At 46.8% G+C, this 14,744-nt stretch overlaps 1 protein-coding gene across 13 annotated transcripts in view; it reads left to right on the top strand.

Moving 5' to 3' along the window:
* Positions 1-14,744, top strand: part of CLEC16A (C-type lectin domain containing 16A) — a 229,092-nt gene that overhangs the window by 111,691 nt on the left and 102,657 nt on the right. For all 13 annotated transcript variants that reach the window (XM_035267032.3, XM_078344753.1, XM_035267035.3 and 10 more), the window contains one exon: positions 1,370-1,490. In XM_035267032.3, the coding sequence (XP_035122923.2) occupies positions 1,370-1,490 (121 nt within the window). The remainder of the gene's footprint in view (positions 1-1,369; positions 1,491-14,744) is intronic.

Here is a 14,744-nt window from a genome sequence, read left to right as displayed (position 1 = left end):
GACTGGGGTATGAGGAGGCAGTGTGAGTACATCTCTTTGTAGACGGTAATTTTCCCCTTTGTAGTTTTGGAAGGCACACTGCTGTATAAAGGGTACCCTCCCCTCACCTGGGTCCAGACTGTAGCCCTCAGAGCCATAAACAAGAAGTCCCAAAGGTGCACTGGGATTTGCCTTTGCAGTGCCCTGGTGGTGACAGTGGTTTGACCCCCTACTCCACTGTGCTGGCTGCTTTCCCTCCTGCGTTATCTCAGAACCTCCTAGCAGGCCTGCAAGCTATCATGCCCATTTCACAGATGAGGAAAAGAAGCTCACAGAAGTCAGGGAACTTGCCCAGCCTAGTGGAGCTGGGAATCCGATGTAGACCTCGTCTGTCTGACTCGAACTGTCCCGCTCCGGCACTGCACCCTCAGTCAGGCCCAGCAGCTGTGCATCAGGGAGAGGCCTGCAGGTAGCCTCTCTCCGTGGACTGAGGCCAGGGACTGCCCCTCTGCCTCCTGGCTCTGGTTGGTGGGCAGGGCTGGAGGCTGCTCTCTGCACACACTCTTCTGGCTGCTGGGACTCTGCTTTGTTTCTGCTCTTTGGAAGTACCTGGTGGTCACGCAATTCTGACCAGACACCACTTCCATGGGCCAGGAATCCCTATGCTGGCGGATCCACCTCTGTCCCTGCTCTGCTGACTAGGAAAGCCTGAGGGGCATTCAGGGAACCAAGATGACTGCCCACCTGCCAGGTGCAAGGTCTCTGCCCCATCAGCAGCACACTCCTTGTCACAAGACCAAGGGACCAGGAGTTAAAGAGACTCACCTGGGGGTAGGATTTTTCTCAGGTAGCAGGCCCTGCAGACCACAGGGATTTCATTTCACCCTCTTCTGTCTGCCCCACCCCCATATTCAGTAGGTAGGAGCTTGAAACACTTTTGGAGTGATTGGGTTTTCCAGAGTCCATGCTGGTTTGCTTGGGACAGACTTGGGGTATAGCCCTTGCTAGAAGCATGGCTTGGGGCAGGTCACTTCACCTTCTTAGATCTCAGTTGCCCGGTCTAGGAAATAGGGCTGACTGTTGGGCAGGGCTATTACAAAGGTCACCTGATACTTGGGGACAAGGTTCTGGCAGATGACAGTGCTCAGTTCAGGTAAAGTAACCCAAACCTGAACCTGTGGATAACTGAAAACAGGCTACTCCCCTTTTGATTTCTTTTGTCTTGCTGTAAAAGCAAACACCAGAATCACAGTACCTGAAGCAGTGGGCTTTGTGGTTTTTCTTTCTTTTCTTTAAGTAGAGAGTCATTGTATAATTTCTTGATGTGGGGCATCTCACTGAAATGACTCTGCAATCTCAATCTTCTGTGCTCTCTGAACTGTTGGTCCAGGCCATCCGGGTGTTCTTCATGCTGCGTTCCCTGTCACTGCAATTGCGAGGGGAGCCTGAGACACAGTTGCCGCTGACTCGGGAGGAGGACCTGATCAAGACTGACGATGTCCTGGATCTGAGTGAGTAGGCTGCTCTGAGTCACAGCAGGGGGCTGGGTGACATGGGACACGGGACACCACTCTGCTGATCACACACTGCTGGGAGGGTCAGTGTGCAAGCTGCATTTTGTACTATCATTGAACTGTGACCATGAGCCAAAAGTGTGCATGTCCCATGCACTTTTTGAAGAAAATGCCCCCAGGTTCTTTAAGGTCAGTTCGAGGTTCTCTTAAAAAGTCTCTGCAGGGCAACTGGGGGCCCAAGCAAGGGCAAACAAACTCCAAGGTTCCTGCCCTCCCTGTAAACATAGTGGCACCAGTATGGTTGGTTTTATATATTAAGCATTTTCTATATGATTCCAATGATAAAAGCATTCTACTGCTAAAGAAAGAAACTTGTAAAAAGCAAATCACCAGTGTTGAGGTAAGGATGAAGGCTTTGGAGGCTGGAGAACCATGTGCTCAGCCCATAACCTTGAGCTGCTTGTTCTGCTGTGTAGTGCTGCCTCAGTGTTCTCATCTGCAGCATGAGGCTGAGCTTTAAAGGAGACAGTGGGCATAAAGCCTGACCGTGCTCCTGGAATGCCTCTCGTATTTGGATAGCTTTCTCTTTCCTCCATTTGCTGCAGGACACAGGCACACCAATGAACAGCATGGTTTTCTGTTTCTTAAGGGCGTTGTGGTATATTAGGAGTCTTTTGTTATATGAGACAGAAAACCCAACTTAGGCTGGCTTAGAGAAAAGAAAGGGAAATTGGGTTATGTCACTGGGAAGCCCAGGAGTTAGCTGCCTTCAGGCATGGCTGGATCTGGGTGCTCAGTGTCATCAGGAAGCTGCACTGCTCCATCTCTGAGCTCTGCTTTCCTCTGTTCCAGCTTCATCCTCAGGAGGGTTCTCACCAGGTAGTGGCAAGATGGCCATGAGCAACCCCAAGATTTGTTCAGCCAGCTAAGCATCCCTGATGGAAAGAGAGCTTCTCTCTCCCTTTAATTCTCCCAAAGTCTGGGATAGAGATGTTATTGGCCTCACTTGGGCCATCCCTGAACCAGCCAGTGGTCAGAGGAATGTGACTCACTGATGGCCTAAGCTAGGGATGCATGCCCAGCTCTGGAGTTGGGTGGGGGGCAGTTCCTTTTGAACCCCATCACTTGAGAGAGGAAGGAGACAGCCCTCAGAGGAAAATCAAAGAAGGGATGGTGACTGAGTGGGCAGAAAAAGCTCAGGCCCCTCTCTGTCGGGTTGTTGTTGCTGTTTTAAATCAGCTTTATTGACATGTAATGTACACACAAAAAAATTCCCCCAAGCATTAGTATGTAATTCAATGAGTTCTGACAAAACTATGGTGTTGTGATCTAGACCCTGCTCTGTGTTCCCTTAAACAAATGACTAGACCGCCACAGCCTGTTTCCTCTTCTGTAACATGAGATGGTCTTTCTTATAGTACAGAGTTGTTTTGAGGATTGAATGAAATAACATATGAAATATCTGGCCAAACGTGGTGCCTGCTGTGTAACTGTACTCAGCAAACTGTAGTCGGTATCACAGGAGATCGTGCATGTGAAGAGCATGGCACGCCGCCTGACACGTAGAGGTTCTCAGTGAGTGAGGATTGCATGTTACCTGGGTGTCTGGTTTCTCTTTCTGGCCTTCTTGTTATGTTTCATCTTTCCCTTCGAAGAATAAAGAAGCCGGGACTTCTCTCCCCCCGCTGCCCGTCTCCTTTGGCCCTTTCACCCTTGAGAAATGGCCACAGGGATCTCTCTAAGGGTTTAAATTGATCGAGTTGACTGCAAAGAATCGTAAACCAGTCTTTCTCTGATTTTATTCAAGGAGAGAAAGGCTTGCTTTAAGGATGGGGGCCGGGGGCGCTTCATCAGGGCAGCAAGAATGTTTGCATCCCTGAAATGGAATTAAATTTTATGCTGGGAATTCACATTCCTTCCCTCCTCCCCCTAGGAATGGCCTGCTGAAATAAAGGTTAAAAGTTTTTCACTTATCAATTTTAATTGATTAGATTGCTAGTTGAGATCACTTAACTGAGCCTTTTTGGGTAGTTGGCCATTAAGAAAGTAATGGCTGTTTGTCTTTGCCCAGCCTGATTGCAAATTATGTCTTTTGCTAAGGAGGGTGACATTCAGAAAATACTAGGGATTATGGATGTTAAAAGCACATGGTACTAGAATAAGATATGCCTGTGTTGTTGTTTTTGTTTTTTTTGTTTGCTTTTTTTTTTTTTTTGAGGGAGGAATTGTAAATACTGGAGCTTCTCCTCGCCTACCATTGCGGGGGAGAATCACCCTACTCTGCAGTCTGACCAAATGCCTTCTGTGTGTACAAAATACAGGTGAAGCTGTTCTTACTTGCTGCATGACTGGAAGCTGGGCATGCCTTTGTCTCCTTGATGAGGTGGAGAAAGCTGACTCAGGGAGAATTGTTAGGGACTGGTCACGGTTCTCCTGACTCGATATGGTCTGCTAGGCTTAAAGGAGTACTGTCTCCACACAGCAGGAAGACTCGGCATAAAGCGTATTCACTGCCCTTGTCACACTTCAGTCAGAAATGACAGCATAAAGGATATTCCCCAGAAGTCACCACAGGTGCTTGCTGACTAGCAACAGGTCTCCGGGCTGGGTGTGACAGGCGAGCTCTGACATAAAAGGTAGCTTCTCAAAAAAAAACAAAAAACAAACAAGAAAAAGGTGGCTTCTCACGGGAAGCCTCAAAGACATGGTCACCACATAGGAAAGAGGCAAACTGGTCAAGTTTAAAGTGAAGCCTGTTTTGTTTTTCACTAGAAAGGCGAGTGTCACAGGGCAGGGGTCGGGAACTGGCAGCCACATGTGCCACATCTGCTGGAGTGATGGGAGTCTGGGGTGGGAAGAAAGGAGGGAGGAAAGTAGAAGGAAGTTGAAGAGAGGGAGGGATTGGAGGAAGAAAGGGTACAGGAGGGAAGGGAAGAGGAGAGGAACCAGATCAAAGAGTAGATCTCCATACACCCAGCCCTCAGCTTCAGTCGTTTTTACTATTTTGCTAAGTTTGATTTTATCTGCCCTTCCATCTATTTTAAATATACCACTCACGCAGGCAGTGTATTAAAGCAAATGGAAGACATCATATTACTGTATGTAGAAATACCTCTCTCTAACAGAGAAGGACTTTGCATGGTTCCTCTCAATGGAACTGGTTGCCACCGTTTGCAAACGGAGTACTTCCCAGCCTCAGCTGCCGGTTTGGGCTGGGGCTAGGGTGCAGGGGCCCTGTAGACAGGGCCTGTGCTTACCTGTATGCTGGTTTTGTTGACATTTGATTTTGCAGCCAATCAGCTTTGCAATCTGCCCCAGAGTCTTCATTGCCTGTAAGGCTCAGTGGCCTTGCCTTTGAAATGGTTCTAGGGCTGGATGTCACCACACCTGTAATCCCAGCACTTTGGGAGGCCGAGGTGGGAGCATCACTTCAGCTCAGGAGTTCAAGACCAGCCTGGGCAACATAACGAGACCTCATCTTTACTAAAATAAAAAATAAAATAAGCCAGGCATGGTGGCACACACTTGTAGTCCCAGATACTTGAAGGGCTGAGGTGGGAGGATCTCTTGAATCTGAGAAGTCGAGGCTGCAGTGAACCCTGGTTGTGCCACTGCACTCTAGCCTGGGCAACAGAGTGAGATCCTCTCTTAAAAAAAAATAAAAACAAAATAAAAAATGGTTTTAAAAGACTTTCCAAGGAGGGCTGTTGAGCTCAAGTGATTATCACGTGTAAAGCCCACAGCACCATGCTTGGCACTTAGTAGGTGCTCAGTGAGTGGGAGCTGGCCGCATCCCTGCTACAGGTGCTGAGCACGCAAACTGTGACTCATCCCGCTGGGCTCCATGGGGCTGTCATTTTCTGCTGAAGCAACACTCTGAGAACGGTATCTGAAACATTCAAGTCATCTCCCAGATGATGGCACTGTTTTGAGGGGTAAGAAAGATAGCTCTGGCTGCTTTGGCCAGAGGAAGGGAGCTATGTCCCATCTAGACTGTGGGACTCCCTCCCTCCAGTATGCTCCTGACCAAGGACAAGCAGGCTTTGAGGAGAAACCACAGATTCCTTGGGATTGATCTCAGAGCCTCCTTAAAGGATTTTGCCTGTTTCCAAATATCATGAGCAACCACAGTAGGGGAGAAATCCATCCATTATCCATACACTCCAAAGAGATCCCGGCAACCAGGTGTGTTCAGTGGCCAGTTTCTTTGCATCCTTCTTCTTGTGGGCACCTGACATTCACACAGTTGCAGCCATAGCATGTGCTGCTTGTATCCAACTTGTATTCTGATTTCTAAAATCCATTCATGAAACCCATTCAGTGCAAACCCATTCATGCATTCAGCTATTTGTGGAGCACCTGCTATATGCCAAGGCACAGTGCTAGGAGCTGACATGTGAGAGTGACCAAAAGCCAGACTTCGCCTCTGTTCTTGGGGTGTTTCCATTTGTGGGGGGAGGGAGAGCATGGAAGGAGCAGAACGGTGAGGAGCGTGGACTCAGGGGCCAGACTGTGCCTGGATGGGATTCCTAGCTGTATTACCTTATTACCTTAAGGGAACTGAGTCTCCTGGTGCTTCCCTTTCCACATCTGTAAAACAGGACTTGCTGGGAGGAGTAGATGACTATTATCTGTGCTGTGCCTAGAACAGTGCCTGACAGGATCGTGGAGAGGCCATTTAGGAGGTTGTGGCAGGGATCAGGGGTCAGTGCTAGTGGGCAAAGAGGGACAGAACAGTCTGGATACATTTTGTGACAGTTGGCAATGATGTTGCTGGAGAGCTCTGTTGACTCTGGGGTTCTGAGCTTGGAGCAATCCAGGTGGCAGGGGCTGTGAGGATGGTGAGTCTGTCATAGCAGGGCTGGTCCTGGAGGAGGAGCTGGTTCCAAGCAGAAGGTGCTGAGGTTGGTTGGGCAGCCAGGTGAGAAGTGCTGTGAGGGAGCTCGGCCGGGATGTCTGGGGGGCAGGTCGGAAGCCTCCTCACCACTTCAGAGATTTCAGAATGCTTGTGTTTAGTAGCCTGCATGATATTCTGTTGTCTGAGGCTTCTGACATAACCACTGGGGTCATTTCTACTCTCTCCTGGCATAACCTAGCTGGCTGTCCCTCAAAATATCCTCACAACAGTGTGTGAGAATTCTGCGTCACGTGGTATGTAAGGGAAGTCCCGAAACCTGCAGAGAAATGTCTGTGCATAAGCAGGCTTCTCCCTGTACACTGGGTCTGGCACTCTCTCAGACTTGGACACACTTCCCAGGGTCTGGGGGCCTGGACCCATGAAGTACAGAATAGTAGGTCCCAGCCCTCAGGATTTCATAGCCCAAAGAAGTGTCGCAACAAAAATAAAGCAAAGCTTTTGGGGACAGATTGCCAACTCTGTTTACCAAGTAGTCATTTTTTTAAAAAGCATTTATAAAATTTCATAAAAGACTTTTGATATTGTTAATATTGAGTAGGGAGCACATCATTTCAGAACGAGGCCCCGTCTTTCCAAGAAACAACACTGGCAACTATATACCCACATACTGTGCTTTAATGGGGAGTGGGTGTTTTTTTTTATTTTAAAGCAAGAATAGACCAATTACTAGAGCAAAAGCCCATGTCTCTGTCTTTCCAAGCTCACAGTCTTATGGGGGAGGCAAACCCCAATCACGGCAGCATAGATCAAAGTCGGATGGCCATTGTGTTTCCTGTTGTAAGAGCAGGTGACGGGGTTGACCTGGCTGGAGGTCAGGGAAGCTTCTGAGGGAGGGACCCATTTGAGGGCTGCAGCGGGGTGTGGGTGCCAGGAAGTGTATCTTAGGTTAGTTGCTGACATTTTAAAATCAGGATATTTTGTCATAAAAACCTAGGTATCACTTTGAATATGCAACAGTGACAGTCTGTCCACACGGGGCCGGCATCCCCACAGGCAGCAGTCAGTTACTACTCTTCACGGGGTGAACCCTTCTCCAGCTCCCAGAGTCTCTGCTGAACTCCAGACCTGTTATTCAGCTACTTGCCTGGCATTTCTTGGTTACCACAAACACGACTTGAACCTTCCCACAAAACCTGCCTCCCTGCAGCCTTCCCAACTCACTTGGTGGCAGTTCCATACTGGTGGCAAAACCACGGGCTCATCTCTGACTCCTGTCTTTCTCTCAAGCTCAACTTCCTGTTGGTCAGCAGACCTGTTCAGCTCCTTCCCCCAAATACAGTCAGCCCTGTGTATCCTTAGGTCCTGCATCTGAAGATTCAACCAACCACAGATTGAAAACATTTCTATTTTTATTTATTTAATTTAAAAAGTTTATTTATTTTTTGAGCTGAGTCTCGCTCTTTTGTCTAGACTGGAGGGCAGTGGCATGATCTCAGCTTGCTGCAACCTCCACCTCCCGGGTTCAAGCAATTCTTATGCCTCAGCCTCCTGAGTAGCTGGGATTACAGGTGCATGTCAACATGCCCTGCTAATTGTGTGTGTGTGTGTGTATTTTTAGTAGAGATGGAGTTTCACCATGTTGGCCATGCTGGTCTCAAACTCCTGGCTTCAAGTAATCCTCCTGCTTTGGTATCCCCAAGTACTGGGATTACAGTCATGAGCCGTTGTAACTTGCCATTTATTTATTTTGAGAGAGGGTTTCACTCTGTTGCCCAGGATAGAGTACAGTGGTGTAATCATGGCTCACTGCAGCCCCAACTTCCCAGGCTCAGGTGATTCTCCCACCTCAGCTTCCCAAGTTACTGGGACTACAGGCACGCACCACCCAGCTAAGTTTTTGTACTTTTTGTAGAGACAGGGTTTCACCATGTTGCCTCAGCTGACCTCAAACTTCTAGGCTCAAGCAGTCCACCCACCTTGGTCTTCCAAAGTACTGGGACTATAGGTGTGAGCCACTGTGTCTGGCCTATTACTATTACTTTTTTTTTTTTTTTTTTTTTGATACAAGGTCTTGCTCTCTGATCCAGGCTGGAGTATAGTGGTGCAACCAGCCTCCAACCTCCAGGCCCAAGCAGTCCTGCTGCCTCAGCCTCCTGAGTAACTGGGATCACAGGCTCATGCCACCATGCCCAGCTAATAGTTTTAAACTCTTTTGTAGAGGTGGGTTCTCACTATGTTGCCCAGGCTGCTCTCAAATTCCTGAGCTTAAGCAATCCTCATGCCTCAGCCTCCCAACGTTCTGGGATTGCAGGCATCAGCCACCATGCCCAGACTGAAAATATTTTTAAAGACAAACAAAAAAAACCCCAAAACAATATAACCATCCAAAATGAACAAATTTTAAAAACAGTACAGCATAACAACTATTTACGTAGCCTTCTCATTGTATGAGTTATAAGTAATCCAGGGATGGTTTAAAGTATGTGGTAGGATATGCATAGGTTATATGCAACTTGGATGCCATTTTATATCAAGGACTCGAGCATTTGTGGATTCTGGTAACTTCTGAGAGGTTCTGGAACCAGTCCCTATGGATCTGGAGGAACAACTATATAGTCAGGATCTTACCATCTCTCCCAGCTTCTCCCAGCATTTTGTTCGAACTGCCATCATCTTTTTTTTTTTTTTTTTTTTTTTTTTTTTCAAATAGAGATGGGATCTCACTGTGTTGCCCAGGCTGGTCTCAAACTCCTGTGCTCAAGCAGTCCTCTCGCCTTGGCCTCCCAGGGTGCTGGGATTACATTCATGAGCCATCTCATCCAGCTGTGCCATTATCTTTTTCCTGAATTACTGCAGTAGTCTCTTGCCCAGTCACTTGTTTCTGCTTTGTCCCCTAGAGTTTATTCTCAGCAGCATGAATTGTCTTCCTTTTAAAGAAAAAGCCAGATCATATTTTTCATTTGTTCAAAGTGGGCTTCCATTCTGGATAAAAAACAGAGACCTTTACCCCCGAGGCTGATCGTCATCTGGCGCCACCTCCCTGTCTCTGCTTCCGTGCTCTTCTTCAAACACACCTGGCATGTGCCCACCTCAGAGTCTTTGCCTTAAGTGTGCCTTCTCACCTAACCTGCAAACCACTTGTTCCCCAGTACAAGTACACTGGAGGGCACCACGAGGCCCTTCGAAGCTCACATGCAAAAACCATACCCCAAATTCTTGCTCCACGTTTGAAATCGTACCCACATCGCACTCTTTTTTATTCTTCATTTGTGGATGAAAGTGAGTATCCTAACGATTCTGCAGATTCCCGGTTCCTAGCTTTCTGTGTGCTTCACCCCAGCTTCCTTGCAGACATGAGCTTTTCGGTAGATGGGAAGTCCCTGGCTATTTTCATCGGATTGTCTGGAGATTCGTTTCCAGCAAAAGTATTATAAAGCTCCCCAAGCAAGTATGTGGCTTGACTGTCAGTCTGTGAAAATGTGAGCTCATTGATTTGTTTCTCTTGAAAGCCAGTACTAGTTTTGTGGTCCTGTCTGTGAGTTCTGGAGAATTCTGTATGTTGGTTTATGTTGCTGATGGCCCAGGCATTGTCATGTGCCCTTCATCCTAGTGAAAATGCGCAAGTGGCATAAATGAGAAAGACAATGAAAAACAAATCCAGAATGTGGAACATTTCAGAAGACCGCTGACTAGAGCTTTTCCAGAATGTAAATGTTGTGGAAGACCAATAAAGAGAGGGAGGGAGTAGGAGTACTGTTTCTAGGTTTCTAGATAATTGAAACAAAGAGACATGACAGCTGTCAGCCTAGATTGATCTTGGATTGAGGAGAAAAAGTAGCCTTAAAGGACATTTTTCTGCAAATTGAGGAGATTTGCATATGGATTGTGATTGAATGATATAATGGGGGTCAGTATTACATTTCTTTCTGTCTTTCTTTTTTTTTTAAGAGATGGGGTCTTGCTCTGTTACCCAGGCTAGAGTGCAGTGTTGAAACCTCAAACTCCTGGGCTCAAGCGATCCTCCCACCTCAGCCTGCCAAGTAGCGGGGACTACATGTGTGTACCACCACACCTGGCTAATTTTTTTTTTTTTAAGATGAAGTTTTGCTGTGTTGCCCAGGCTGGTCTTGAACTCCTGGGCTCAAGCAGTCCTCCTACCCCAGCCTCCTGAGTGGCTAGGACTGCAGGCAGAGCCCTCAGCCTGGCTAATATTACATTTCTTGAGTGTGATAATGGCATTGTGGTTCTTTGGGAGTATGTTCTTGTTCTTAGGAAGAATGGCTGAAGTGTGTAGAGGGTCAGGTGTCTGATGCCTCTAATGCTGGACTGATTCAGAAGATAAAACCGTGTGTGTGTATAATGAGAGAGCAAATAAATACAGCTGACTGTCAACAAGCGATGAGTCAAGGGAAAGGGTACATGTTTGTCTATTACACTGTTGTTTCTTTTTGAGATTGGATCTCATTCTGTCACCCAGGCTAGAGTACAGTGGCACAGTCTTGGCTCACTGCAGCCTCAAACTCCTGGGCTCAAGCAATCCTCCCACCCCAGCCTCCTGAGTATCTGGGACTACAGGTATATGCCACCATGCCTGCCTATTTTTTTTATTTTTTGTGGAGCTGGGGTCTCATCTTGTTGCCCAGGCTGGTCTCCAACTCCTGGCCTCAAGTGATCCTCCTGCCTCGGCTTCCCAGTGTGCTGGGATTAGAGGTGTGAGCCTCTACACCTTGCCTATTATACTATGCTTTAAACTTTTATGGACGTTTGAAAATCTTCAAAATAAAAAGTAAGGGACAAGAGAAAGAGCTAATCCAGTCCTTGAAAATCCAAGATTTAATAGGTGGGAAGTATAATGTTTAGGAACTGGAGCCCCAGATTTAGAAAAGCCCGAGTTTTAATTCCTGCTGTGTGACCTCAGACAAATTAACCTCTCTGAGCCTTTCTTCCTCATCTGTAAAGCAGGCTATTAGTGCCTACCTCAGGACTATTCTGTAGATTAGAAGAGAAAATCCATGAGAAATACTCAGCCTCACACCAAGTGTACACAGGTGTTTGTAATAGAAACAGTAACTAGAATTCATCCTCTTGACTGCATATTGAGCACTGAAATGTATGTGTCCTCCTTGGAGGGTTCTTTATAGGAATCCTAACAAAGCACAGCCTCATGACTGCTTCTATCCAGGGGACACATTAAAAAGCGGAGGAGATTACACAGGCTCGTTAACTAGATGATAAGGTTCTTGGAAAGATGACTTTCAGGAAAGTGGGTGCTGTCTGATTGAAGAGCTGAAACCACAGGGTGGGATGGGGACTTGAATCAGACTCAGATGGCTCCTTGGGGGCAATTTAGTTCAAGCATCCAGGCATGGGGCCCTGGAGAAGCGGTTTGCTTAGTGCTGACTCTGAAGTGGACTCATGTTAATGTGAAACCTGAGAGGCAAGTTTGTTTATGGCATTCGAAGAGTTGGATTGCAAGGCGAGTGTCGTTTTGTGGCACTTTGGCCTGTTCTCTGTCCCCACTCCGGGGACCCCATGTTTTGTCTTTAAAGGAAGCACAGTCTGCAGTCCTCATGCAGTCACTCCACAGGTAGACATTTAATGGAGCAGCTGCCCATCATCTGACCTGCTGACTTGGAATCACTCCCAACCCTCCTCCCTCCTCCACCCTCACAATTTGGGGGTCACCAGTTCCCTGGGCTCGACAGCTCTGCCCTATCACTGGTCTGGCCTCTCCACACCTCTCCCCTGCCCAGTGTCTCCCCTGTTCTACCCCAGCCCATGGCCTTGCCCCATGCTGCTTCATCTACCCTGATGCCCAGTTTGTAAAAGGCACCTAACCTGCCATCATGCCGCTGCTTGAAAATGCTCAGATCCCTGCAGTGCAGCGGCCTGAGCTAGCCTCCACACTTCTCGTCTGCTGTGTGTCTTACTGCATCTGCCTGTGCAGCACCCAGCATTGCTCACAGGCTCCTGGACACACCCTGTCTGCCCTTGTCACCCCTGCCTGGACGGCCCTCCCAGCCTCCTTCCTCCTGTTCCACCTGCCTTGTATACATTTCACACATCCCCTTACCACTCTGTATATCCCTAGGGCCTGGCTCAGGGCCTGGCAAATAGTAGACACTCAGAAAAAGGCTTCTTGGATTGAACTGATTAAAGCTTTAGCAGTCCCTGTAATTTTTCATAAACAGTGAAGGATTTTCATTAATATGGAAGCAGCATTTCTAAATCTTGTCTTGAGTAATTTAAGGCAGTGGGATTGTGAGTTAGAAAAATGATGTTTGTTCATTGTTACCATACATTTGAAGAGTTAGGTTCCCACTGCAGACTTTTCCCCCGATAATGAAATATATAAAGAATCTTAAAACCATCTTGGCATTTTCTAAAAATGTAGATTGTTTTGATTTCAACAGTTAAACTACCCCAAATTATTTAACCTCTCCCAGGGCTAAAATGCTTCCTCTTTCTTTTTCTTTCTTTTCTTTTCTTTTTCTTTTTCCTTACCCCACTTTGAAACCAGCACCCTGAACTTGACAGATTGGCAAAAAAAATCATGTTTCAATTAAACCACCAATTCTCTAAGGAAACGGAAAACATGGAATTCACAACGTTTCCCCTCTCTCTATGAATTTAAGCTTCTTCCCTGTGTACTTGATGAATAATGTTGCTGGCCACTTTTCAGAAATGAAGTAGAAATATGGAGAAATGAAATTTGTATCTTATAAACTGACTGGAAATGTGATTATAATACAGCTGTCAGTTTTGTTCAAGTGGAAAAATTTTAAGTAAATCCAATTGCAGCATTATTTGGCTCTTTTAAAGCAGGGTGATGTAGCTGTTTCCTGCATATTGATTATTTGATTGGTACCTGTCTGCTGGCCCTATTTTTTTTTCTCAGTAGCATTCATTGATGTGGTTTAATGTATATTCCTGTAATCTTTCCCTGTTTTATAAACTTACAATCATAATTGAGCCGCATTAGAGAGACATGTTCTGCTGAGATCACAAGGTCACCTAATGATTGTGCCCTCTTTTGTTCGTGATTTATTGAAATGGTTCTAGGACAGTTCTTCTGAAAAACACATGCACGCACACACACACACACACACATTATTCTTTTTTCCTTCACAAAGCAGGATTTCTAGATTCAATTCTGTGCATTGGAGAAATGAGGCATTTGAGTAGTAGAGACTGTTTAAGCTTTTTTGCCTATTGAAATTATTGTTTTTAAACCAGGCACAGTGGCTCATGCTTATAATCTTAGCACTTCGAGAGGCTGAGGCGGGAGGATTGCTTGAACACAGGACTTGGAGACCAGCCTAGGCAGTATAGTGAAACTCTGTCTCTATACAAACTTTTTCAAAAATTAGCAGTGAGCTGTTATTGCACCACTGCACTCCAGCCTGGGCAATCGAGCAAGACCCTATCTCAAGGAAAAATATAAATATTGTTTCTGCTGAAGACACTCTACAATTTAAATACTTTTTCAGAATACCAATCCTTCCCACACATTTGGAAATGGGACCATGGTTTTGATTTCTCACATATGAAGGGACTTAATGGCTTAGATTTGCTTAAAAAGCAGCAACTTCTGAGGCACAGCAGCCCTTGGGATGTGGGCAGGTTCTGGGTGCAGCTGCATCAGAGGGCTTCCACAGAGGGTCAGGGGTCCTGCTGGCAGTTGAGTCCCGGCCCAGCAGTACTGTGACCTTTGTGTGTGTGTGTGTGTGTGTGTGTGTGTGTGTGTGTGTGTGTGTTGAGACATGGTGTCACTCTGTTGCTTCAGCTGGAGTGTGTGGCACAATCAAAGCTCTCTTGCAGCCTTGAAGTCCTGGGCTCAAGGGCTCCTCCTACCTCAGCCTCTAGAGTAGCTAGGACCACAGGCATGCACTACCATGTCCAGCTAATATTTAAACATTTTGTAAAGACAGGGCCTTGCTATGTTGTCCTGGCTGGTCTAAAACTCCTGGGCTCAAGCGATCCTCTTGCCTCAACCTTCCAAAGTGCTGGGATTACAGATGTGAGCCTCTGCATCTGGCCTTGGCATGTTTTTTTGACCAAGGGGAGGATGAGCTGCTTGGGAGGACGACCTGTCAGGAGGATAAGATAGTGCCTGGCATCTTGATAGAGCCCAGTTGACAAAGGCTGGCAGAGAAGCTGTCTTTGGGTTTCTCATCCAAACCCCACTACTTCTCTGTCAAGAAATGATCACACTAGTTGTTCAGCCAAACCTTGGAACATCCTTGTTTTTTCTCATCCCTGTGACCAAGCTCTTGGCAAATTCTGCCAGCTCAAGCATCACATAGATAGATGCTCCTTCTCACTGCCTTTACCTCCCCCTGCAGCTGGTGAGGACTCTGGCAACTGGGTCTGGGGGGCCAGCTTCCTCCTCT

The sequence above is a fragment of the Callithrix jacchus genome, chromosome 12, assembly GCF_049354715.1.
Source record: "Callithrix jacchus isolate 240 chromosome 12, calJac240_pri, whole genome shotgun sequence".
NCBI classification, from domain to species: Eukaryota; Metazoa; Chordata; class Mammalia; order Primates; family Cebidae; genus Callithrix; species Callithrix jacchus.
This window is presented reverse-complemented; position numbering and strand designations above follow the sequence as displayed.